Source organism: Dasypus novemcinctus, chromosome 6 (genome assembly GCF_030445035.2).
Source record: "Dasypus novemcinctus isolate mDasNov1 chromosome 6, mDasNov1.1.hap2, whole genome shotgun sequence".
NCBI lineage: Eukaryota > Metazoa > Chordata > Mammalia > Cingulata > Dasypodidae > Dasypus > Dasypus novemcinctus.
This window is the reverse complement of record NC_080678.1, coordinates 123,576,430-123,602,857: the sequence shown is the minus strand read 5'-3', so window position 1 is coordinate 123,602,857 and position 26,428 is coordinate 123,576,430. Positions and strand designations below refer to the sequence as shown.

General features: G+C 36.2%; 1 protein-coding gene across 7 annotated transcripts in view; it reads left to right on the top strand.

Annotated features, from left to right (window-relative positions):
• Positions 1–26,428, top strand: part of LOC101421007 (zinc finger protein 709-like) — a 211,055-nt gene that overhangs the window by 70,842 nt on the left and 113,785 nt on the right. For 5 of the 7 annotated variants that reach the window (XM_012528564.4, XM_071215938.1, XM_071215940.1 and 2 more), the window contains 3 exons: positions 5,436–5,525; positions 6,062–6,153; positions 6,606–11,101. The exons of 1 other annotated variant lie outside the window; for it this stretch is intronic. In XM_012528564.4, coding sequence (XP_012384018.1) covers positions 5,436–5,525; positions 6,062–6,153; positions 6,606–8,645 — 2,222 coding nt within the window. In that variant the 3' untranslated portion in view covers positions 8,646–11,101. Of the gene's footprint in view, positions 1–5,435; positions 5,526–6,061; positions 6,154–6,605; positions 11,102–26,428 lie in introns of those variants that run through there. One more of the 7 variants, XM_071215941.1, reaches the window with a different exon arrangement.

Here is a 26,428-nt window from a genome sequence, read left to right as displayed (position 1 = left end):
TTTCAATGTTTCATTGGTCCGGCTCTTAACATCTTCACTGGACCTGGGGCCACAATTCAGTGTTGAATTTAAACTTAGTCCATTGTTGTGCCAATTCATTTTCTAGTCAGCAAATAGTAGCTGTCTTGTTATAAGAGTCCTAATGCAGTGTCTGTAGCAGTGAAAGCATACCTGATCCCTCCCAAGAGCAGGAGGGGTTCGATGTCATAGTCATTGGAGTGAGCATGAAGGACACTCATGGGTGAAGTCCATGAGCTGTTGGCAAGTAACAGGCAGTCAGAACTGCTGGGCTAGGCACCACAAGGTTTGATACTCATGATGTTTGCCTTTCCAGTGGATCCACTCTGCTTCTTCTTAGGTTTCAATGGTAGGGCTCTGGATCTTCATGAAGACATCTGCCTCAGTAGTCCTGAAAGGGGTGTTAGAGGAGTGGGCAGGGACATGACATTTACCTGTAACTGCTGGCAGGTATCTCAGATTTTCTTCCACAATCTTTCCCCTAGAGGGTGAGTCACAACAGTCCATTGTTTCTTCTTGTTTTTAGTATTTGCAATCCACCCCTAGATAGGGATGGCAGTCTTCAGAGTGACCAGACACTATCGGGTTAAATCTTTCACTTTCAGCAGCGCTTCTTATGCCGCACACAATTGCTTTTTTTATTTTATTTTTATATTGTACTTTTGGTCCCTTCCCAGTGTTTTGAGTAAAACCCAAGGGGTATTTGTTTAGAATTTTGCCTTTGCCACAGATTCCACCCAAAGCCAGTATTGGTGCTGGCCACATCCATTTCACAAGCTAAGTCAATGTCCACCTTCTTCTTTTTTCATTTTTTAAAGCAGCCTGCTGGGGGTCCTCCTACTCCCATGAAGGACCTTTTCCAATTTACATGTATAATGGTTTTAATATTTGAGCTAAGTGAGGATGAAAGATTTTTAGTATTCCAACAATATTACAAACTACATTAACATGAGAAAACATTGTACTTTATCAGTTACAGCAGAGGATATAGTTTTGTCTTACCCAACCAAACAACATTTACGAATTTGGTAGAGCAGCAGGGACCTTGCAGCCTGTCCCAATTGTTTGCCTATTTTAGGTCTTAAGGTAAGATACTATTGTTTCTGATGTTTCTTTTAATTCTGAAAAAAGGATTTCTGGTTAATGTAATGTCATCAGTAGGGTTTCAGTCACAGATTTCTTCTATGCAGCCAGATTCTTTGCCATCAGGCCAGGGAAGATGGCTGGGCTATGCACACAGCCTTGGGGAAGCACTGCAAAAATCCATTGTTGACTTTTCTACAGGTAGTAGAATATGAGCTGGTTTGACTTGCCTAAGGAAATACAAAAGAGAGTCTTGGCATGTTTTAAAACAAAGTGATAGTGACACAGTTGGATATTAATTTTTTGCAACAAACCAGCAATATTTGGGACTGCTGCATACAGCAGTGTTATTACTTTAACTTACGATAAGAGGTTGTTTCTATGATACATACTGTTAAATAATTACAACCATGATCAACAACATTGTATTTTTGTCTAATATTATGCTGAAACATTGGTAAATTTCCAGGAGTTTTATACATCTTTAAGAATTCACATGAACTTTTTATTCATACAACTTTAATTTACAGAGGGTTAGAGAATCCTTTTAATTTTATAACACTTTTAAACACTTTCTAATTCAAAGGAATGTAACTATTTTATTACTTTAATTTTTTCAAGGCAAAAGAACAAATATTTTGCAGTAGTTTGAAATAAAAAGATACTTTTCAGGATCTGACTTTGAGAAAGCAGGTTTGAACATTATGTTCCTTTAAAAGTGATGAGACTTGCTTCTTCATAAAAAACCAAGGAAGTGATAAGGTTAAAGTATAAGAAGCTATTTTGATAAAACAGACTTTCTTAGTATACTGATTATTCAGGAGAAAAACTCTATAAACTTCTACTAAAATAGACTCATAACTTGAGAAACTTTGAGAAAAAACAAAAATTTAACTTTGAATCAATATACTATTTGATACTGAAGCTTTCAAAACTTTATAGATAGACCCATCAAATCTTACTCAACATTAACCATAGAAATTCCTTTTCCATGAACCTTCTACACTTTCAATATTCATTCAGGTTTTGTCCCACATTTTACTCTTTCTTAATAAACAATCATTTTATCTTAGGGCAAAATTATTTTCTGTTCCTTTAATAATAAAAACACATTTTATATATCCTACATACATAAGTTACCAAAATGATTTTGGAAACTGTCTCCAAGCAAACTTCTTACAACATACAATTACCGTTAACACTAAAACTTTTAAAAATAATGATTTAGTTTGGTTATATGCAACAATAACTTTATTTTAAATACCCAGTAGCATGTAATACTAGAAACAGTCTTTAGAAACAAGTTGGCAAGGGAGGCTGGCTGCCAACAACTTTTCCTGTTATAAAATTACTTTTTGTTATTATTGATTCAGTTTCTGTTTAATAGTGACTTCTTGGAATTAGCCCTGTAAACACTTTAATTCAAACAATCCTTCCATAAACTTCTTATAATTATTTATAACCATACAGACTATAATTATATTATTTTAAGACAAATTTCACCTTCACAGAATGCATTCCCTTACTTAATGTTATCATAATACTGTCTACAACTTGCCATATGCATTCAAGTCCTGTCCTGCATATGGACAGGACTTTCTGATTTTATGGAAACCAGTCATCTTATTTTAGGAAAAAACACAACGTTTTTGAACAACTTATTAAATTTCAATCAGCACTCCCACAAACTTTTTACCTTCTTTAATATTCATTTAAGTTTTACTCCTTCATTTTATCCTGTGAAGAAAAATAAACTGTTCATTTCAATTTAGGTAAGAACTATTCTTTACGATGAGACTTATAGTAATTTTGTTAATCAAGACTTACAATTTTTATCATTGTAGAGATCTTATTAACATTTAAATTTATTAGTATAAGCACTTATTTAATTTTTGGCCATTTGAATAGAGCTCTTTTAGAAATTTTTATTTATTAACATTACCATCTGGAGGTATCAAAATATACACTGACATTGAGAAACTGGACAAACACAAAACAATTAGAACACACCAACAGAAACATAAAGTTTACAATTTGACTCATAATTCTTACTTTTCTGGTATAGCTGTTTTTAAGTTCTCCATCATTTCACATCTTAGATTTTACTGCTTTTAAGATTTCTTCTAGAATCCATGTTGCCTGAAACATGCAAGCTTGTTCTTGGAAACACTTATTAGTAATCAGCAATCCGCTAGAATAACTTGAGCAGCATAAATGCAGTTAAGCTCTTATTTAGCAGTTTAGACAGACAGTTAACACACATTTTTTGGATTACTACTCTTGAAGACTACAATAAGACTTGAAGTTCAGGAGTAAGCTATTGATTCAAAACCAAAAATTCCTTTTAACAACTTGATAAAAATTTTGTACTAATATTATTAATTTGGCTAAATAGGCCCAGTCAGAATCAGTATGGAAACAAAACAGAACACCAGTGTTGCCATTTTTTCCTCCTCTTCCAGAAGCTTAATTCTATTAGCCCCCACTAACCCACAGCCACATTATCATATAGGCAGCAGGGGGTTTACACAGTTGCTGCCAGAATATTTTCTTTATCTTAGTCAACACTTTAACAGAGAGTTTTCTTACAAGCATGATTTTACTAACAAGGGTCTTATTTAGCACTTTTGCCTGCACAGGACATTGTATTTGTGAGTTAACCTCTCCTTGCACAAGCAGCTCAACATGATTTCCCTCTGTTCTGGCCTTCAAGATGCCCTGTTGTAAAACTGACAATTTTGGCTGAGAATCTCCAGGTATGGGAGGAGGAGGTGTCACTGGAGGGAAAAGTGGCTTTCTAAAGTCAGTTAATGAAGGACCTGAAGGCAAAACTTTAGATTTAGTATCCAAACAGATTTAATAGTAGTCCAAGGGGGCCAAATAGTAAGAGGAGCAAAATACCTTGTACATGTAATTTTCGAACTCTTTTCTGCTCTTTCCTAATCTCCTAATTCTAAACTTCCTATTGCTGGGAACTATAAGCAATATTTTTCTATAACCTGTAAGAGTTCTAAAATACAAGACTCACTGGCCTCAGCTCCTCTTGCCTTGAGGAGTTGTTTTAGGAGACAGACATATGGGTGAACTGTCTCTGTTTCTCATTGTAATCCTCATAAAATACCTGAGAGTGTCCTTACTGAGGACTTGGAAGGTCTTCTAAATCACTCGGGGTTCTGTACCATGACAACACCTTTAGTTTTGCTCAAAGCAATTCTTTTTCCCCTTGAGTTCCTGTTCAGGCACCAGTGGTTGAGACCAGTTCAGCAATAGGTTTTCATGAAGGGAAGGCAATGCAGAACTGAAGAAATAAAAGAACAGAAAGAAGGGCACCAAGAGAACAGAAAGAAGGAACCAGGGAACTCAACAGTTTCTGGAACTGAGAGACTCAACCCTAGTTTCCACATCGTAATTATTAGAAATTACAGAGCAGTAGTTATCTATGTTTATTTTCAAGGTTGCTTGTTATTAAAGCTGTAGCCCCTACAATGCTAGGGAGCAGGCCATAACAAAGTTCAGATTGTCTCCACCCACAAACAATTTTCGTGCTGACCCAGAAGCATTCTGTCTAGTCAAGGCCAGTGTTCCTAAGCCCACACTTTTTATCTGCATTATGGAAATGTCTCAACTTCAAGCCAGGTTCCCATGTTCAAATTCAAGCTATTATCCCACAACATTCTCCATATCGTATAATCTTTTTCCATTATATTTTTTAATTTTATAATTTTAATATATTTATATTGTGTTATAAAATATGAAAGTGCCTAAATGGGTTTTTTCCTTATTTTTTATTTATATATAGTTCACCCCAATATTTTTGACCACAGCTCAATGTCTTTCTTGATCCTCAATTTCCAATACTCAGTGCTGTGCTGAGAACCTAATGAATAATTTTGAATGGATAAATAATTGTGGATAAATAATTGACTGCTCTAAGGGCTATGACGAGGTTTCAGTGGTAAATTCATTGCATGTATCTTTTTCCATATAGAATTTAGATCATTCTTTTGGTATTTATATTAATAGGATTATTTTTGAACATAATATTCAATCACTTTGGGAACATAGATTCCTCCCCATTTAGAATATAGTTGATTAGCAGTTTCTCTTTGTACTAGTGCATGGGTGAAAATAACCAGTGGTCCTCATTGAAATAGGCAAAAGTTGAAGCATTTAATTTCTCTTGAAATATTATCAATTATCTGATTTCTGGGTTTTGTTGCATTGCTGACCTTCAGTGCTTACCTTACCTCTTTGGTAACCTGCCATGTACATCATGATTTTGCGCTGTTACTATCACAATTTAAAATCCAGGTAACTTTTTAAAATATAAACAGGATATCAAGTCTCCGAAGCAGATTTGATTTTACAGTTGGAACAAGATGTTTGGAGAAAAGGAATAGGATTTCCTCAATACCAGAATTCAGGTGAGCTCTAAGGACCTGTGAATTAGAAAAGGGGTCTCATGATATAGGCAGTATGTGCTTCATTATTGTAACTTCAGAATTCCTTAAGTGAATTATGATTTTTTTGTTTCCTTATATGAGTTTTGATTTCTAAAATGTAGTGGAGGGTATTGGGGAAATTTTAGTCACATATGTATATTCCATATATTACTCAAACTTAATCAAGTGTCATTGGCATTGTGAAAGGTATATTCATTTGTTACTGCAATTAAACCTTCATATAATGATCCTTGTCTTGGTCCTATTCTTGGAATATTTTCCCTCTTTTTTACTTCCTAACATCCCAAATTCTTTTTTCTAATATTCCATGCCTAAAAATCTTTTCTGATTGTAATGTCCTATAATGTTTTCTTATCCATGGAGTACTCAATTCAGTATTCCCCAGCTAATTGTGAGTGTGGGAATCATGCTGAAAGAGGTACTTGGAATTTTCCAAAATTTGTGTCCCCCCAGTGCTATTCTAACTATTTGGTTTTTTTTCTTTTCCATTACTACAGAGAGGAAAAGTGCTTTTAAAACCTGTGAAATGATAGAAATGATATTCAACCAATCTACCTTTAGGAAAGACTCTTCTAAAATCATGGAATTGGTGAGCCTAATTTTGTAAATCCTAGTATTCCAAATAGATTCCTAGGGATGGAGTGAATTAGGAATTCAGTAAAATAATGAAACTGTAATTCATGTCAGGTTTAAGTGCTAATCTAGCAACAATCTGTGATAGTTTGAATTAAAGTAAAAATTAACCTAAACACAAACTCTTACCTGAGTTCATATCTAAAATGAATTCCATAAACATGTTTCATTTACATAATCTTTGAAACATACTGAAGCGCAAAATTTATCAGATACCTTTGCAATTAGATTCTTATAATAGAGAATATTTGAGTATGAAATAGAATAATGAATATATGAAAACAATATTGCAAGTATTTTAATTGGAGTCTGTCACTAGTGGATTAATCTAGGTTTCATATATAGGGAGATAAAGAAATTAATTTTTATGGAAAAGTGTTTTACAATCTCACATCTCATTCCCCACAGCAGAGATCTCACAACCAAAAGAATTCCTTTAAATGTAGTTATTTGCAAGAAGATTCCTCTCACATGTTCACAGTGAAACAACTCAGTGAAACAATACACAAGACAAAGAATTCCTATTTCAACAAACCACCTCCAACCATCCTCAGTGATCATTCATCCTTTAATCAACATGAGCGTATTAACCCTAGAAATAAATCATATGAATGTTTCCAAAGTGCTAAAAATTGTATGCAATGCTCTGACCATAGACAATACAATGGAATTTCCATTGGAGAGAAATACCATGAATGTCACCTATGTGGGAAAGTTTTCAGTCAACATTGCCATCTTCAACAACTTGAGAGAACTGAAGAGAAACGACAGGATTGCCATCTTTGTAGGAAAGCCTTCACTCACTCCTCTTCCCTAAAAAGTCATCAGAGAACTCACACTGGAGAGAAAATGTATGAATGTCATCTTTGTGGGAAAGCCTTCACTGCATCCTCTTCCCTTCTATATCATGAGAGTACGCACACTGTAGAAAAGACCCATGAATGTCATCTTTGTGGGAAAGCCTTCCGTCACTCCTCTTCCCTCAAAAAACATCAGATAACTCATACTGGAGAGAAGACACATAAATGTCATGTTTGTGGGAAAGCCTTCAGTCACTCCTCTTACCTTATAGTACATCTGAGAACTCACACTGGAGAGAAACCATATGAATGTCATCTTTGTGGGAAAGCCTTCAGGCAAACCTTTTCCCTAAAAATCCACCAGAGAATTCACAGTGGAGAGAAACCCTATGCATGCCATATTTGTGGGAAAACCTTCAGTCACTCCTCTTACCTTAGAATACATATGAGAACTCACACTGGAGAGAAACCATATCAATGTCGTATTTGTGGGAAAGCCTTCAGGCAAACCTCTTCCCTAAAAATCCACCAGAGAATTCATAGTGGAGAGAAACCCCATGCATGCCATATTTGTGGGAAAGCCTTCAGTCACTCCTCTTACCTTGTAGTACATCTGAGAATTCACACTGGAGAGAAACCATATCAATGTCATCTTTGTGTGAAAGCCTTCAATTATTCCTCAGCCCTAAAAAGGCATCAGAGAACTCACACTGGAGAGAAACCCCATGAATGCCATCTTTGTGGGAAAGCCTTCACTACATCCTCTTCCCTTAAATATCATGAAAGTACCCACACTGGAGTGCAACCCTATAAGTGTCATCTTTGTGGGAAAGCCTTCATTCAATCCTCTTCCCTAAAAAGACATCTGATTACTCACACTGGAGAAAAAATGTATAAATGTCATCTTTGTGGGAGAGCCTTCAGGCACGCACCTTCCCTAGAAATCCACCAGAGAATTCACACTGGAGAAAAACCTCATGAATGCCATATTTGTGTGAAAACCTTCAGGCATTCCTCTTCCCTTTTAGTGCACCTGAAAACTCACACTGGAGAGAAAAGCCATGAATGCCATCTTTGTGGGAAAGTCTTCAGTAAATACTCTTCCTTACAAATCCATCAGCGAAGTCACACAGGAGAGAAACCCTATGGATGCCACCTTTGTGGGAAAACCTTCATTCAATCCTCTCACTTAAAACAACATGAGAGATCTCACACAGGGGAAAAACCATATGAATGCCATCTATGTGGGAAAGCCTTCACTACCTCCACTTCCCTTAAATATCATGAAAATACTCACACTGGAAAGGAGCCCTATAGGTGTCATCTTTGTGGAAAAGTCCTCAGTCAATCCTCTTCCCTAAAAAAACATCTGATAGCTCACACTAGAGAAACGTATGAATGTCATCTTTGTGGGAAAACCTTCAGGCTTGCCTCTTACCTAAAAAGTCATCAGAGAATTCACACTGGAGAGAAACCCCATCAGTGCCATATTTGTGGGAAAGCCTTCAGTCACTCCTCTTCCCTTATAGTACACCTGAGAACTCACACAGGAGAGAAACCATATGAGTGTCATTTTTGTGGGAAAGCCTTCATTCAATCCTCTAATCTAAGGCAACATGAGAAAATTCACAGTGGAGAGAAACTATGAATGTCATCTATGTGGGAAAGCCTTCAGTTAATATGCTTATGCTAAACATGAGAGATCTCACACTGGTGACAAGCCCTATGAATGTCATCTTTGTGGGAAAAAATTCAGTTACTTCCCTAATAATATCAGAAAAAAACTCACACTGAAGAAGAACCCCATGAATGACATCTCTGCAGAGAAGCTTTCAGTTGAAATTCCCTTCTTCAACATCATGAAAGAACTCAGACTGGAGAGAAATACTATGAATGCCATATTTGTGGGAAAGGCTTCATTCACCCCTCTTCCATGATAAAACATGAAAGAACTCATGCTGGAGATAAAGTTTGAGTGTCACCAATGGAAGAAAGTATTCAGTAATTATTCTAATTTTAGATGACACGAGACAACTTACACTGGAAGAAATCCTATGAATGTCATCAATTCAGGAAAGCTCCCAGTCAACATTCTCATCTTTGATGACATGAGAGAACTTACACTGGAGAGAAATCCTATAAATGTCATTTATATCATAACCTTCAGTCATTTTTTTACTTTTAAACACCATATGAGAACTCAAGCTGTAGAAAAACCCAATGAATGTTGTCTATGTAGGAAAGCTTTCACCTGTGTTTTTGCTGTCAGGCAACATGACGGAATTCACGCTGGACAGATATCATAATATATGTATGAGAAAACCTTAAGTTGTCTAGACTTCGACAATAGGAGGTTACTCAAATGAATAGAATCCCTATGAATGTCAACAATTTGAGAACATCGGTCAGTATTCTTATTTTAAATGTAACAACTCACACTATAAATCTTTTGGACATTTAAGAGACTTCTGCCATAGATTTAACCTTAAAATATACATGAGAACTCACATTCTAAAGAAGCACCATTTTAAATGTGTTATAAAGATCCTATAGTCATCCATACTACTTCAGATAACTAATGACATTCATACTGATAAGAATCCATATGCATGTCATTTATCTACCAAAGCCCTTAGTAGATAAATGATATAATATGTGAGAAAACACGTAATGTAAATATAATTGGGTTTGGAGAGGTCTCCTAGCACTCTAACTGATAAGCTAATGAGAGAAATCACATGTGAGGAATTCTACATCTGTACTCAATATGGGATTGCCTTAATTCCCAATTTATCCTTTAAATTAAATGAGTGAATTCCAAAAGAGAAAAACACTAGGTCTTTAATTACTGTGCACTCTCAGTCAAAGCTAAGCCTTAGTGTGCTAAAGGAAGCACAGTTTAAGAATAACCACAAAACACTAAATAAGAAGACTTTATTAGGAGGATGAAACCACACGAGGGATTTCCAAAATTTCAGTGTGGAGAATGCAAAGAAAAATCATGAAAAATCATTTATTCAGAGATTGGGGAGTTTGTGTACATTAGTAATTTTGTCTCTGTGATGGATATTGTTTGAGGGGTTGGGGGAAATGATTGTATGTCTGATGGGAGTTTTGTGGATATCAACTGGAAATTTTTAAGTTTGGGGATACAATAATGTGTGAAATCTGTGATATTGAATTCTTTTCCACAGAAATGAATGTAGTTCTCTGGTTGCATTTCCTAGGTCACTGATTAAATATCTGAAGGGGAGGAGCAGATAGCATCACTTTGTTCCTAATATTAGATATAGCAAGACTACATCTCCAGGACTAGAATCTTTATCAGTGGGTGTGAGATTCATGCACACAGTAGTTCACTGTGCCAGGCAGAGGTCCAGATCATTCCCCCTCCCCATCACTAATTTCCCGGTAGGACACACCCAGGAAAAACACACTGCTATAATCATCTTGCTAATAATAAAATATCTGCTAGATTCCAAAACATTCCATGCCCATCGGCTATGACATTATGATGGTTGACATTTGGAAATCCTGTCCTTGACATTAATTATTAAAACTTTAAGATCCAGAGCATGCAAATATGTACATTTTACAGCTAAGGTTTTTTATTAAATCAATTTTATGGATACTCATACTAGGAAAGCATGCAATCCATCCAAAATGTGGAGTCACTGGTATTTTGGCATAATCACATAGTTGTGCATTCATCACTTCAATCATTATTAGAATATTTTTCATTATTTCAACTATAATAAAACAGGAAAACAAACAAAAGTTCTCCAACTCTCAATCTCTGATTCTCCTGCTGTACATAGCTGTTCTTTTTACCTATTCTTGCATATTTTATTTACTTTAAAGAAGTTTAATTGAGATACAGACACATACAATCTATCTTAAGTGTGTAATCAGTGGGTCTTAGTATAATTGAAATGGGCCTTCATCACCAAAATTGTTTTAGAACAATTTCATTACTCCATAAAGAAAAACTCTACAGCCCTTAACAATCACCTCCAATCTATCATGTCACAACCTTATATAACTAATCTAATTTCATTTCATGAATTGATTTATATTTGTATATTAAAGAAATGAACCATGCAATTTTGACTTTATATTTGTATATGGTGTGAGAGTGGTCTAACTTTTTTTGTTTTGAAAATCATTTTTTAAACATACTTAGATTACATAAATGATAAATGAAAAAGGGGAATCCCATAAGCCCCACTCCCTACCCCTCCCACACATTCCCATATTAACAGCATCCTTCATTAGTGTGGTACATTTGTTTCAATTGATTAACACAAATTGGATCATTGCCACTAATGTGGATTATAGTTTTCATTATAGTTTAAACTGCACAATTTTGTAAGTTATGACAAGATTTTTAAGGCCTCTCTCTGTCATTGCAACATCTTTTAAGATAATTCCAATGTCCCCAAAATACCCCATATTATACTAATTTTTATATCTCCCTCCACTCAAACCTCATAAGCCACTGCTTCCACATCAATGATAAAAGTTCTTCCGTTTCTAGAATAACAATATCTTTACTAGAATAACAGTAAGTGTTCTTTAGTTCATTGATCATTACCTAATACTAAGGATTCTGAGATGCTGATGCCCACTCCACCTCTAATTGAGAGGGGATTTATGTCCCATCAGGCAGATGGATGGGAAAGACTTCCAGTTGTAGACTCTCTGTTCCTTTGGATGGTGTTTGTCCATCTTCATCTTGTTAGTTGTCCTGGGTGTGTCCAAAGAAGTGATGAATAGGTGCTGCAACTCTATTGAGATTCAGGGCCCAATGACACATGAAAGAATGAAGATTTAAGTCTCTTGGACATAGACCTGTAAACTTTAATATTACTCTTAAGTTCAAAAAGGGCAGAAGAGTCATGTGTAAGGAAACCATGACAGTCCAACTCTGTCACACTGGGGAGCATAAATTTCAAAATAGGTCCCCTTGGCTGTGCACCAAACCCCTGAGCTGTCTGCCCTGTCAATAGTGTATGGATGCCTCTAGAGCCTTTAGCAGCCTCTCTATTTAAGGCAGTATCTACTGGGCAGTCAATGGGATCCTGCTGAGATATGCATAAGCCTAATCTCTGGGATGAACTTCCAACTCATTTTGAAGTCTCTTAGCCATATAAACATATGTGCTTACCTCTTCCTCCTGGTCAAGGTTATTTTTGAGTTGCATTGTGAGTTGATCCTTGGTAGTAATCCCCCAGTGCCAGGGAGGCTTATCCCTGGAAGTCATATCTCATGTTGGGGGAATGTAATGCATTATATACTGACTTTGGCTTAGAGGGAGGCCACATTTGAACAAAAAGGAGGCTCTCAGGAGGTAACTCTTAGGCAGCCTAGACCAATAGGTTAACTTTCAATTTCAAAAGAAAAGAGTCATAAGTGCTGTCATCAATATCAAGGGCTTGTCAATGGTCCATCCTACTTCATGAGTCAATGCCCCCATACTTTGAGGATTCTTGCTGTCCCATTAGAGAATGTGGAAGAACTTCTCAGTATGGGAATTGGATATTCTTTCAGTTATTGAGTGGATCTCCACCCATCATGACAATGCCCCATGAGCCTTGGAACTCATTCATGTATCTTATAAGTATGCCTCAGGTGAACTTCCTCCCATGCACCCTGCACCAAAGATCCTCCTCTGCCATATCTGTAATACTTTAGTCATCCAAAACTTCTTCAAAAATGAAGCCAACAATATAACCAAATAAAATTACTATGAAAGTGATAGTTTTAAAAAATGGCAAAAAATGCAAAAAGAATTTGAAATAATAAAAGAAATAAAAACAATTTTTAAAAATTACCATATGTCTTTCATCACTGTCAGATATGTTGTCTTACATGTACAGTGACATTTTCTTCCATTAATTCCCCCAGTGTCTAAAGTTTTTCATTTTATCTTCAAAGAAGCTTTCAGTTACAGAAAAGTCACATAAAGAATATAAGGGATTTCGATATACCCAACAACTTCCCCATTTCCTTCTTTCCCCTATGAATAACATTTACATTTTGCACCATTGATGTTCAAATATCAAAACATTGCTACTAATCATGCCCGATGGTTTACATTATTGCTTATATTTTGGAACATACACTTTTATAAAATTTGGTGGAATTTAACATGGCCTGTGTCCGTTATTGCAAGATCGTGCAGAGCAATTCCAATAACCCCAAAATTCCCTATGTTCCATCTATTCTTTTCCTCCCTTCCACTCCCCTTTGGACCCACAGAAACCACCAGACTTCACTCCTTGAAGCACAAGATTTATATTTTCTTGCCACAACATTGATGCTTGACATACTGGCCTGTCCTCCCCTATTAGGCACTGCCTATGTTCTTGAGAGACCCCTACCCCTATTTGAGAACACAGCAGTACTCCCCAGAAAGGTAATCCAATATCTTATTATTGTGTGGGTCTCCACCCACTGATACAATGCACTATGACATGATGAACACTCACTCCCTAGAAGTCTTTCCCAGGTGCCCTCTGTCCTACATGCCTCCCACACCATTAACCCTTGCCTGCCATATTAGCCACACACACACAAAAATTGTAACATTGTAGTTTAAATCACATACGTGCAGATCCTGACAGTTCATTCACTCCCTTAGTTCCATGGACAGCATAACAACACTGACCCTACAACATTCACAGGCCAGCACTGCGCAAACCAATAGCATCACTGCACCACTGTCATGTTCATGCAAGGTACAACTACACCCTTCTACCTTATAGATTTTTCCAATATGGGTATTGGCTTACAATGCTCTATTCTCTTTCTGTCTGTAAACCTATTTTCCATACTTTAGCTTTGGGAGTCTGCTCAATTTGCCTAATTCATGTCAGAAAGTGCATCTAATATCTATCAGGGCCTTGCTTGCTTCACTCAACATAAGGTCTTCATGTTCATTCATATTATCCTATGTGTTAATACTGCATTCCTTCTTACAGTTGAGTTATATTCCATTGTATGTATATACTAAATTTGCTTATCCCTTCATCTGTTCATGGACATTAAGGTTGTTTCCAACTTTTGGCAATAGTGAATAATGATGCTATGAACATTGGTGCACAAATATCTGTTCATATCCTTGCTTTCAATTCTTCTGGGTATGTACCCAGCAGTGGGATTGCTGGATCATATGGCAGTTCAATAGTAGCTTCCTGAGGAAATGCGCTAGACTGTCCTCCAGAATGGTTGCATCATTCTGCCTTCCAACCACCAGTTGATAATTTTTCCCATTCCTGTACATCCTCTCCAGCACTTGGAATCCTTGTTTTTTTTTAAAAGATGCCAGTCTAATGTGTGTAAAATGATGTCTCCCTGTATGTTTGATTTGCTTTTCCCTAACAGCTAGGGATGCTGAGCATCTTTTCATTTGATTTTTAGCCATTTGAATTTCTTCTCTGGAGAAATGTCTCATCAAAAGCCTTCACCATTTTTAAAATGGATTGTCTTTTTTTCTTTTTTTAAGTGTAGGATTTCTTTATATATGCTGGCTATTAGGCCCCTATCAGATATATGGTTACCAAATATTTTCTCCCATTTGATAGTCTGCCTTTTTACTTTCTTGATAAATTTCTTTGTGGTGTTTTACATTTTGAGGAGGTCCTATTTATATTTTCTTTTGTTGCTTGTGTTTTGGGTGTAAACTTCATCAAAGCATTTCCCAATATAAGATCTTGTAGATGCTTCCTGACATTACATTCCAAATTCTTCATTGTCTTGGTTCTTGTATTTAGATCTTTTATCCATCTTGAGTTAATTTATGTATAAAGTTAAAGGATGGTGTTCCTCTCTCATTCTTTTGTGTATAGATACCCAGTTCTTTAAGAACCATTTGTTGAAGAGGACATTCTCTCCCAGTTGAGTTGACTTGGTGGCCTTCTTGAGTATCTGTTGACTGTATATGCAAGCATCTATTTTGGAACTCTCAATTCAGTTCGATTGGTCAGTATGTCTGTCCTTGTGCCAGTACTATGCAGTTTTGACCATTGTAGCTTTATAGTATGTTTTAAGGTCAAGTAACGTGATTTCTCTGATTTCATTTTTCTTTTTCAATATGTCTTTGGCTGTTCAGGGACCCTTGTCCTTCCAAATAATCTTCAGAGTTTTTTATTTGGAATTGCTTTAAATCTGTAAATCAGTTTGGGTTAGGATAGAAATATTTATGATATTTAGTCTTCCTATCCATAAACAGGGAATGTTCTTCCATTTATTTAGGTTTTCTTTGATTTACTTTAAAAAACTGTTGTGTACTTTTCTGTGTACAAGTCATTTATATCTTTAGTAGAATTTATTCCTAGGTATTTGATTCTTTCTGTTGCTATTATAAATGGGATTTTTTTTCTTCATTTCCTCCTCAGATTGCTCATTATTTGTGTACAGAAATTTGCTACTGATTTTTTTATGTTAATCTTATATCCTGCCACTTTAGTGCATATATTTTTAAACTCTAGAAACTCTGCTGCAGCTTTCTCAGGGATTTCAAGGTATAGGATTATGTTGTCTGCAAATAGTGAAAGTTTTACTTTTTCCTTTTCAACTTGGAAGACTTTTATATATTTTTCTTGCCCAGGTCCTTAAGCAAGTAATTCTAACAGAATATTAAATAATAAAGTGGCATTGGGCATTTTTACCTCATTCTAGATGCTAGAGGGAATGCTTTTAGGATTTCACCATTTAATATGATGTTAGCTGTGTGTTTTTCATAAAGGCCATTTTTGAGATTGATGGTTTCCTTCTATTCCTATTTTTTTAAACGTTTTTATCAGTAAAGGTTTTGTTGAATGCTTTTTCTGCATAAAATGAGAGGATCATTCGATTTTTTCTTTTCATCTGTTTATGTGGGTTTATTACATTGATTTTCTTATGTCAAACCTTCCTTGCAAACCAGGTATGAAGCCCATTTGACCGTGGTGTATAATTCATTAATTCATTTGATATGTTGTAGAATATGATTAGCAAATATCTTGTTGAGGAGTTTAGCATCTAAGTTCAATTGAGAGATTGGTCTATAGTTTTCCTTTCTTGTGGCATCTTTGGCTTTGGTAATAGGGTGATGCTGTCATCAGAATGAGTTAGGTAATGTTCCCTTCTATTCTTTGGAAGAATTTAAGCAGCATTGGTGTAATTTTCTTCTGGAGTGTTAGGTAGAATTCACCTGTGAAACCATTTGGTCCAGGCTTCTTATTTGGAGATATTTGATGACTACTTCAATCTCATTGCCTGTGATTGATCTGGTCAGTTCATGAATTTCTTTTTTTAATCAGTGCAGGCTGCTTGTGGGTTTTTAGGAATTTTTCCATTCCCTCAAAATTATCCATCTTCTAGACATACAATTTTTTAAAGTATCCCCTTCTGATACTCTATTTCTGTGGTATTTGTGGTGATATCCCTTCCTCAATTTTTATATTTATGTATTTTGATCTTTTCTCTCTTTAGCTAAGAAAAAAAAAATCCTTAGTCTAGCTAAGGATTTGTCAATTTTATTAATCTTCTCTAATAAGCAGCTTTTGGTTTTGTTTATTTTTTCTAGTGCTTTCTCATTTTCAATTTCATTTAGCTCTGCTCTAATCTTTCTTATTGATATTTCCTTCTTTATACTTCTCTGGGGTCTGTTTGTTGTCATTTCTCTAGTGCCTTCAGGTGTGCAGTTAGGTCTTTGATTTTAGCTCTTCCTTTTTTATTATAGGTATTTATGGCTATGAATTTCCCTCTAAGTACAGATTTTGCTGCATCCCATGAATTGATACATTGTGTTGTCATTTTCATTAGTTTCAAGTTAGTTACTGATTTTTTGCAATATCCTCCTTGACCCACTGATTGTCTAAGAGTGTCTTGTTTAAATTCCATATTTTTGTACCTAATATGCCTCTCTTCCCTTTATTAATTTCTAGCTCATTCCATTGTGGTCAGAAAAAGTACTTTATATAATTTCAATCATTCTTAATTTGTAGAGATTTTTCCTAGGGCTTACCATGTTATCTATCCTGGAGAATGATCCATGTGCACTTGAGAAGAAAGTATATCAGGATGTATTTGGAGATAATGTTTTGTATATAATAGGTCCAGATCCTCTAATGAATTATTCAAGGTCTTTTTTTCTCTATTGATTCTCTGTTGAGATGTTCTGTCTAATGTTGATAATGGTGTATTAACATCCCCCACTATAATTGTAGAAGCATCTATTTCTTCACTTAGTTTTTACAATATTTGCCACATATATTTTTACGAGTCCTTTTAGGTGCATAAATGTTCATGTCTCTTCTTTCTTCTTAGATTATCATCTTTATTAATATTTAGTGGCCTTATCTGTCTCTTCCAACAGTTTTGCATTTAAAATCTATTTTGTCTGTTATTAATATAGCTACCCCTCTATTTTTTTTTTTTTTTTTTGCATTTAAAATTCTTTTCCAACCATTCACTTTCAGGCCCCTTTCAGCACTGTGTCTAAGGTGAATTTCATGTAGACAGCATATCAATGGGTCATATTTCCTTATCTATTCTGTCAGTCTGTGTCTCTTGATTGGAGAGTTTAAGCCAATAACATTCAGTATTATTACTAACAATGAATACCTTCATTAACTATATTATATTTGGGTTTCTGTATGCCATATATTGGTGTTATTTCTCTTTTTACAATTTTAGTTTTTCTTACACTCTCTTCCCTCTTTCTCTTTCCTGGTTTTATATTTCAACCTGCAGAATTCTCTTTAGTATTTCTTGATATGCAGGCTTTTTTTATTGTGAAATACTCTAATTTCTGTTTTTCTGTGAATATGTTGATCTTTGCATCTTTTCTGAATTCAAGCTTTGCTGGATAGAGAATTCTTGGCTGGAAGTTTTCTTCTTTTTTTTATCTTTTAGCACCTCAATACACTCCACCCTCTGAATTCCAAAAAGACATTACAATATTCAAATTAAAAAAAAAACCATAAATGAATTACAATGCAAATACTAAATCATATTACAGTAAATTTAAAGAAATACAGTTTGTTCTGGGGCAAAGTCCACCTGCAATAGACCTCTGAAACTTACAAAACAATTCATCTACTTCCAATACACAAATGGACAGACAAAGGATAAACATTTTCATTACAGTAAGTAGGCATTGGGGGGAAAACAAGATTCTTGGGTCATCTACCTTTCAGTAAACCTACAGGGCATCCTCCATTCAATTTCAAAAACTGAGAGCCATTCTTAAGAAGATGGTTTCTTCTCCTTTGGGCCATATGGGGACCCACCCTTTCCAGTGGTTTGCCCTATGGCCATTTTCTTGGTTCCACCCTCATCAAGCACCTGGATGTCAACCATGCTCCAGGCCTCTCCCTCCAGGAGTATTGTGGTGATTGCCACACCTTATCCAATCTTTGGGTTAGAGTCTTAACCATCCTAGTATAATGATGTGAAGACAATATTCCCCCTAATCTTTGGCATACAGGCTCAACCCTCTCAGAACAATGAGTTGACCACCTGGCCTTCCCTAACCTTTGGGGGACAGGTCCACCCCCTCAGATCTGTGGGGTGCTGACCTTAACAGCCCTAATCTTTGGAGATTGTGCTCCACCCTCTCTGTACCCTGGGGCAACAAAACTCTCACAGAACATCAGACAGGAACATCTGCCCTCAACTGCTGGGGCAAACTCACCCTCTCTGTACACATGGGTGGGATTCCTCTCCTGTCCCAAGGTAATGTCCCAATTCCAGATCTCCCATGATTTTCCTCTTGAAGTCATTTCCCCTTCAATCTCTCCCTTCCATGTCCCTTTTATTTCAGGCTGACAGTGGTTTTGTTCATATAGCTCTCTCAAAAGCCTTTTGGTTTACCACACAGGAAGCAGCATTCAAGCCATCAGACAGGAAGACTTTCCACAAGTCTTTCCAACATAACCATCTTCAATCCTGATTTATAAGTTTCAGGTTTAGTTAAGTCCTCCAATGGTGCACTTTCACCTGGGAGCTTGATTTCCAGAGGCTTGGAGTTTCCAGAATCTGTTTCTGTTTTCTTTGTGCCTGACAGTTCAGTCCTCAGCATATCTCTCTCACCTAGCATTTTGCTATAAGCTGCAAGCAGAAGCCAAGCCACATTCTCTGTGTTTTCTTTGGAAATTTCTTCAGTTAAATGCCCAGGCTTGCCATTTTAAAATTTTGCTTTCCATAAAACACCAGGGGTTAATCTTGCTAAGTTCTCTGCAACTTTAAAACACAGATTGCCTTTCCCCCAGTTTCCAATAAGTTTCATCATTTATTTTTAAGGCATCATAAAAAGTCTCTTTAGTATCCATATTGATATCAACAGTTTCTTCAAAGCAATCTAGGCCTTTTCCATCAAGCATCTCACAATTCTTCTAAAATATACCCCTTACCCATTTATAAAACCATTCCAGCATTTCAGTAATTGCAAAAGCACTTCCCCACTACTCGCTACCAAATTCTGTATTAGTCAGCCAAAGGGGTGCAAAATACCAGAAATTGATTTGTTTTTATAAAGGATATTTATTTGGGTTAGTTGCTTACAGATACCAGGTCATAAGGTATAAGTTACTTCCCTCACCAAAGTCTGTTTTCACATTTTGGTGCAAGATGACTGCCAACATCTGTGAGAGTTCAGGCTTCCTGGGTTCCTCCCTTCCAGGTTCTTTCTTATCTCTGGGTTCAGGGTTCCTTGCTTCCCAGGACTGCAGCTTCAGCATCAAACTCCAACATCAGAACTCTAACATTAAGAATCCTCAGCTCTGTCCTTTGCCATGCCTTTTATCTGTGAGTCCCCACCCACCAAGGGGTGGAGACTCATTGCCCTACTGGCACAAGAGGTTAACATAATTACTTAATCAAGTAAACCTATGAATCCAATATAATCTAATATGCCCATAGAAGAAGATCAGTTTACAAACATAATCCAATATTTCTTTTTGGAATTCACCAATAATATGAATCTGCTACACAGGGTTTGTTGTAATTCCATATGAATTTAAGGATCAGATTTTTCATTTCTGCTAAAGCCTTGCAGGGATTTTGACAGGTATTGCATTGATTGCTTTGTGTAGTATTGCCATCTTAATAGTAATTTATTTCAGCTGTGTTTTATACATTTCATTGTACAAATTCTTCAGCTACTTGGTCAAAGTAATTCCTAGCTGTTATTCTCTTCTATGAGCGACTGGAATTAAAAAAGAAATTTTTTTTTTCTTTGTGGACTTTTCATTCTTGGAGTATAAAATCACAGCTGATTTTTGTATGTTAATCTTGTAGCCTGCAACTTTGCCAAATTATTTAACTAGTTCTAATAGTTTTCTTGTGGATTCTTTGGGATATTCTATTAGAAGGATCATGTCACTCTTGTGTAGTTTACTTCTCCAGAGAAAATCTCTGGGACCTAAACTCAAATCTTAACACCTACAATTATTATTTTAAAATATCCCAAATAAGCCATTTTTAGCCAGTTAATTATGACCTCGTTTGCATGCCCTGCAGAACTGCACTCAGCATTCCATGCCCACTGATGTTAAAATTCTGCATTTGGAAAGGCCCAGGCCTCTGACAACTTGAAGCTTTCTGACCCAGAGGTTTCCCATTGTGCTGAGTCTGAGACATTGCCTAGATCTCTTCTTCAGGAGTTTTGGAGGTTTCATTTTGCTGTAATTCCCTTCTGTGGGCTCCGTCCTACCTGTGACACTTGAATGTTTTCTGCTGTGAGTCTTCACCTCTGCTCGCAAATCTGTCAGAATTGCACCAACAGTTAGTTTATGCTTTGCTGTCATTTACTGGCCAATATTTTTGTCAACTCCTAAATTCTTTACTTTTGACCCATTAAGCCAAGCTCCCATGAATTCCAGGGCCTATTGCCTCAGTTTTGTGTGTGTGTGCATGTGAGAGACTCATTCCTTCTTTTCATAAATTTTTCTTGTTGTGTCAGAATGAGTTTCTTTGGCTTATACTAATATAGCCTGTGCATGAATTCAAATTTATCTAATTCTGTATCCAAGTGTGCCTAGAAATCCAATTAAGTAATATAGATCCTATAGGCTTTGAATGTTCAAAAAGAATCTAGATTAAATGTGTTTTCAAAGTTGCATCCAGATGGAATGTGGGGGATATGCTAATTTAAGCTCACCTGGCATGGGGGGGGGTATGTTAATTCAAAACCTGTCTGGTACTCAGACAAACAACTAACAAAGAAAAGTCATTCTCGCTCATAGAAGTACCATTTGACTCCCCACCCTTATATCATCTATATAAAAAGGACCCAAAATTCTATTCAGGGCTCGGATTTTGAATGAGAAGTTCTGAACCTGGCCACTCATAAATAAATCGTTTCCCCTTCCCAAAATTATTCCTGAGTCCTGACCTTTCTATATACACATCATTGAACCTCTCTCAATGTCTACAACATTTGGGGGCTCATCTGGTCAAAATGAAGACCAGAGAAGGTTGCATTTTGCTACTCCTTCCAGATCCCAAGGGAGCCAGGAGGACTCAGATGAACCCCGATCTGGGTTCCCTTAGATAACATTTAATCCAGAAAACATGTGGGCTCCACCAGAATCTTCTCAATGAAAATCATGGGCAGTGAAAGGTCTGGAAAAAATTCTGGGAATGAAAAAGACCCTAAACATGGAAAAAGGTAAGACTCCCCCAGGGAGCGTAGTGTCAGTAAAACCCTAGCTTTAATTGCTAGGATAGGGAGCATGATTACCTCCCAGGAGAGACCCTGTTACCTCCAGATATTTGGGGGGAAGCCATCTCCTCCAGGTCTGAAAGTAAAGGAAAGAAAGGGAAAAGCCTGGTGTTTAGGTTTGCCTAACTGCATGTTAGTATCTGGTTCTCATCTTGTCTCCACTGAGGTAGTGAAGGCTTGATTATAATAAAAAAGGATGTTTGTAGGTTTAAGTCCTAATGTCCTGGAAATTGGTCTGGATTTTTAAAAACTTGGTTACAAGAAAATTAATCGGCTTTCTAGTGAAGCTTGATCTGGGTGTAGAGTTAAATTGAAAAGGTCCAGCTGGAATCTTTTGTTATGGTACTGAATTGCAAATGAGTTCACTTTATAGGCAGCAAGCATAAGCAGGAAATCCTGTTCAGATGTTAATGTTAAGTGTTCTCGCTTTCTAAAAGCTTGTAATGGCTGCAGGGGCAGCCTTGCTGAAGAAAATATGTATAAAAATTTTTAGTCAGATCGATAAGTTTTGTGCTTCTGTCTGCTAAATGCTAGTGTTAGAATTGTGTAATTATGTAAAGTGGTAAAATCTGGTTAAGCTGGAACCCTCCCTTGCCATTGGCAATGGAGTGAATTCATTGTACTTTAAAGCAAAACTGTGGCATCTGAATGTATGTGCACATGCTCTGCTGTCTTGCCTCTCTGGGTCCGCCCCATTTGCCCAAGCTTGGGGATTATGTTGATTTCTGTGCCATGCACCCAAGTTTATTGGAGCTGTCCCAGTCAGGGTGGCTGATGAAGCCAGTGACTTGAACCATAGCCCTGCCAGGGTGGGGGTCCCTGGGAAAGGTACCAAATTTGTAAAGTTCCTTCAAGCCATTTTACTAGACTGGAACTTGCTACCATCACCTTATCTCCCCTCCTTCCTTTGGGAGGATGCATAACAAAAGAGGAGAGCTGGGAAGGGGGAGTGGCTTGCTCCTTTCAAGTGAATCCGTGTCTTCTATTCATAAGCCATATTCCAATCAAATCACTGATCTACCTGGAAGTGGGGAGGTAAAGGAAATCTCTCTCTTTGTAAGTCTATGTAGAAATACTTTGAAATGTTTAAACCTGTAAACTGGTAAAATACCTTGGTCTAAAGGAAGGAGGCTATTGCTTGAAAACAATAAACCACTAATCACTTGATAGCTCTTTTAATGGTTTGGCTGGGAGCAGTCAGCAGTAAAGGTCGTGAGATACTGCAGAAAAAAAGAAAAAAAAAAGATGAATCTGAAAACCCTTAAAAATTGTCTCCTTAAAAATTCATCATGTCTCCTTAAAAATTGAAAAAAATTAAACATCAATTTCTCAATTTAAACTCAATTGTGCCTACAAAAGGTGTAAATAGTAACAAATGATATCCCATGTGCTATCAATTAGGGTCAGGGAGTTCCTTAAAATGGTAAGATATGGAATTCGATTTTAATCTGTACTTAATTGTGTTTACCTTCTTTCACTTTGCTTGTGCCTAAAAAAATCATGGTAAAAGGTAACTTAAAATGAATCTTTAAATGCCAATGCTGTCTTACTGATGAATTAAATGCATAGGCCACAGATGAAATTTATTCAGTTACTAAAAAAACAGGAGGACTACGTTGGGTTGTTTCTAATAAGGTTCTTGTAACTTAATTAAGGTGTCCAATTCATCTTAAGGTAAAAACATACTAAGAACTATAGCTAAGAATTAGAATCATTGTATAAGTTCCCTTATGTATATATATATAAGTTGGTAGCTGGGGCTATTACAACAGAGTGAATATAACCTGGATTTCGGCTATTGTGATGGTAATATTGAATTGATTTGCCTTTGTTTGTGGCTGCTTCAGGTTTGTCTGATGCTTCTTGTAATATTGGTGCTTGTTACTCAAACCTATCCTATAGTTGTTTCATGGTTAATTTGCCCCTGGTCTTCAACTATTGCAATGGTAATTGTAGACTGCATTTACTTGTGATTCCTTGAAATCTGGCCCACCCCTTAACAATTCAACTTAATAATTAAACTTTAAAACCTTATAGTTAAATTAGAAAAAAAAAAGGGGGGGGCTTATGCATATCACTTTTGTGCCATTTTAATATTTTTGGTCTTTTCATTTCCTCTCTACCCTTTTAAAGGAAAAACTGTCTTTTTTCCTTGACCTTTAAAATAATATAAATGAATTCTGATTGGCCATTTCCACCAGAAATCAGAAATAACTGTTGCCAGGTTTTCCAGGAATAAGCAATACTCTTCCTGGGGTACCAGGCCTTACTGAAGAAGCCTCCCCCCCCCCCCCCCCCATTGTTCAGGCTGTCTCAGAGGGAAAAAAATGAGTAAAAGCTTCCCAGTTTCTTTCAAGTCTGAACAAAAACCTAAATGCTTGCCAGGTTCCCTCCAAACAGCAATGTAACTAGAAAAGTCAGTGAGGGAACAACATTTTTAATTAACCAGCAAAGAAAAAGGGGTTTTAAATAACTAAATGGTGTTTCTGTATCAAACTATTCATGTCTGCCTATTTGCTCAATTTCTTAAGGTTAAATATGCAGTTATATAAGTAATACATATATTTCTAAAACCCAAATTAAACTAAATGGTATAAAAAGTCCTGTAAAATCTAAATACAAAGAACTTTAAAAAGCTATAAAATCCTTATTAAATTACAATTAAAACAGGTTAAATAATTGCTTTATATTCCAAAGTCTAAAAGTTAGTATGCTTTTGAAATTATTCAGGTTTATCATTATCAAAACAAAAGGTTTTAAGCCCCTGGAAAAAATGGAAAACAACATAGTTTGTTTAATCAATAACAGTTTCAACTTGTTTAGCTTAAATATTGTCTTAGGTTTATAAAATACCAGGTTAATAAGTTAACATTGTATGTGTTGAATCGTTAAAATAATGGGAACTGTAAGCTCTTGTTTAATGAAATTAAATTTAGTGAAAAACTGCTCTCTCTTAAATGCATGGGGGTAAATTCCACTGGTTGCTAATTGTAATCTGGAGTAAATTTGCCTGTCTATAATTGTGGTCAATTGTAAAAGTTTGTAAAAAAAAAAAAAAATCTTCCAAACAGGCATTTAAAAGGTTCTAGTTCTAGAAGCCATTGTTATCTAAAAACCTGGATTGGTATTGATGGCAAAGAATAACTTCATGATAATAAAACCAGTCTGAAGGTCACCGCAATGTGCATATTTAAGTAAATGGTAATGAAAAGTTACCTTAATTCTATTGGGAATCTTTTGTTTTCATTTTAACAATGAAAAATATTTGTTGAGTTTTTTTCTTCTACTACTAAGGTAAAATGCCTGCTAATATCTTCATGGTAAAAGTGTAAAAAAATAAAGTCATTTGATATATAATGTTTGCATTAAAAATGTTTTGAAATATATATAAAATCAAGGGATAAACTTTAACATTGTCAAACTCTCTTGTACATTCAAACTGGGCCTTGAATACATCACAGGTTGCCTTTCCACATGAGTTATTGACTAGGCTGGTCACAGACTCCTCAAATAGAAATATTTGCTACATCACATCCCTGGTTGTGCTCCTAAAGTTGATGGAAGCTACATTGCAGCTTCAAGATCCTGCAGCAGCCAATGATTGCTCGGTACAGCCAAGTGTACAGTGGATATTGCCTCCAGTCTGGCACTGTTCCTTAGTGCCAGAGAGCACTATGCACCAGGCCAGTGAAATACTGGAACCTACCTTCTTGGCTTCTCTCTAGGAGCAAGGATGCTGCCACTTGTTCACTGTGTGAAGAGCATGCTAAGTGGAGCCATGATTACCAGGATACTGTAAGTAAAACTTAAACAATTGGCATTATGGCCTGCTCCCATGCAGAGATAACATGTAAAGTATTACAAACCTGAAACTTAAAACTATTAATTGCAACTCTGAATCCTCATGCATTTATTAATATATTAATTAATATTAAGTGCTGTACTTTTATCCTGATCTAAATATATGCCTAAAAATTATGTTATCTTTTCTATTCTGGATTGGGTACAAAAGTACATTAGACATGTTAAATTCCTGGTAACCTCATTTTCTAAATAGTTAATAAACATGTCTATAAAGTAAGGTGGCAGTCTTAGCTGAAAACAATGGGGCCACCAGGGGCTTGCAGGTAGCTGGTTAATTGGTGCCAGGCTCAGCCACCCTACCACTCTACTGTAGTCTACTGTGTGCAAAACAAGGCTTGCTTGCCAGTGATGGGTCACCATCTCTCAAAATCATCAGAAATTATTCAATTAAAACCTGTTGGAAACTGAGGCATGATGGTCTTGCAAAGGAGATGTGCTGTTTCCATGGCTACACTTTTAACATAGGGATGCAGCAATTAAGCCTTTTGCGTCAACAGGATGGAGCTGTCTGGGGCAGGGGAAATACGAGCAAACACACTTTGTAGTTTGAAAGGAATACTAAATCTTTGTTCTTTGAGATAAGTTCTTTAATTTATGAGTCTTGTTAATGTGTAGTTACGCTGCTTGTTATCTCAATAGTTTGAGTATATATTATTCCACATGTAAAAAAAAAGTTGTCTGAGGAGTCATTACTCGCAGACGTCCTGATCCCAGCTCTTTCTCTTTCTCTCTTTGTTTCACTCTCTCTCTTTTTCTCTCTTTTTCATTCCCAATACCCTTCGGGTCCAAATCTCCAACAAAAACTAAAATGTAAAAAACGTTATTCTGTAGTTCTGATCACTACCGCAGCTAAA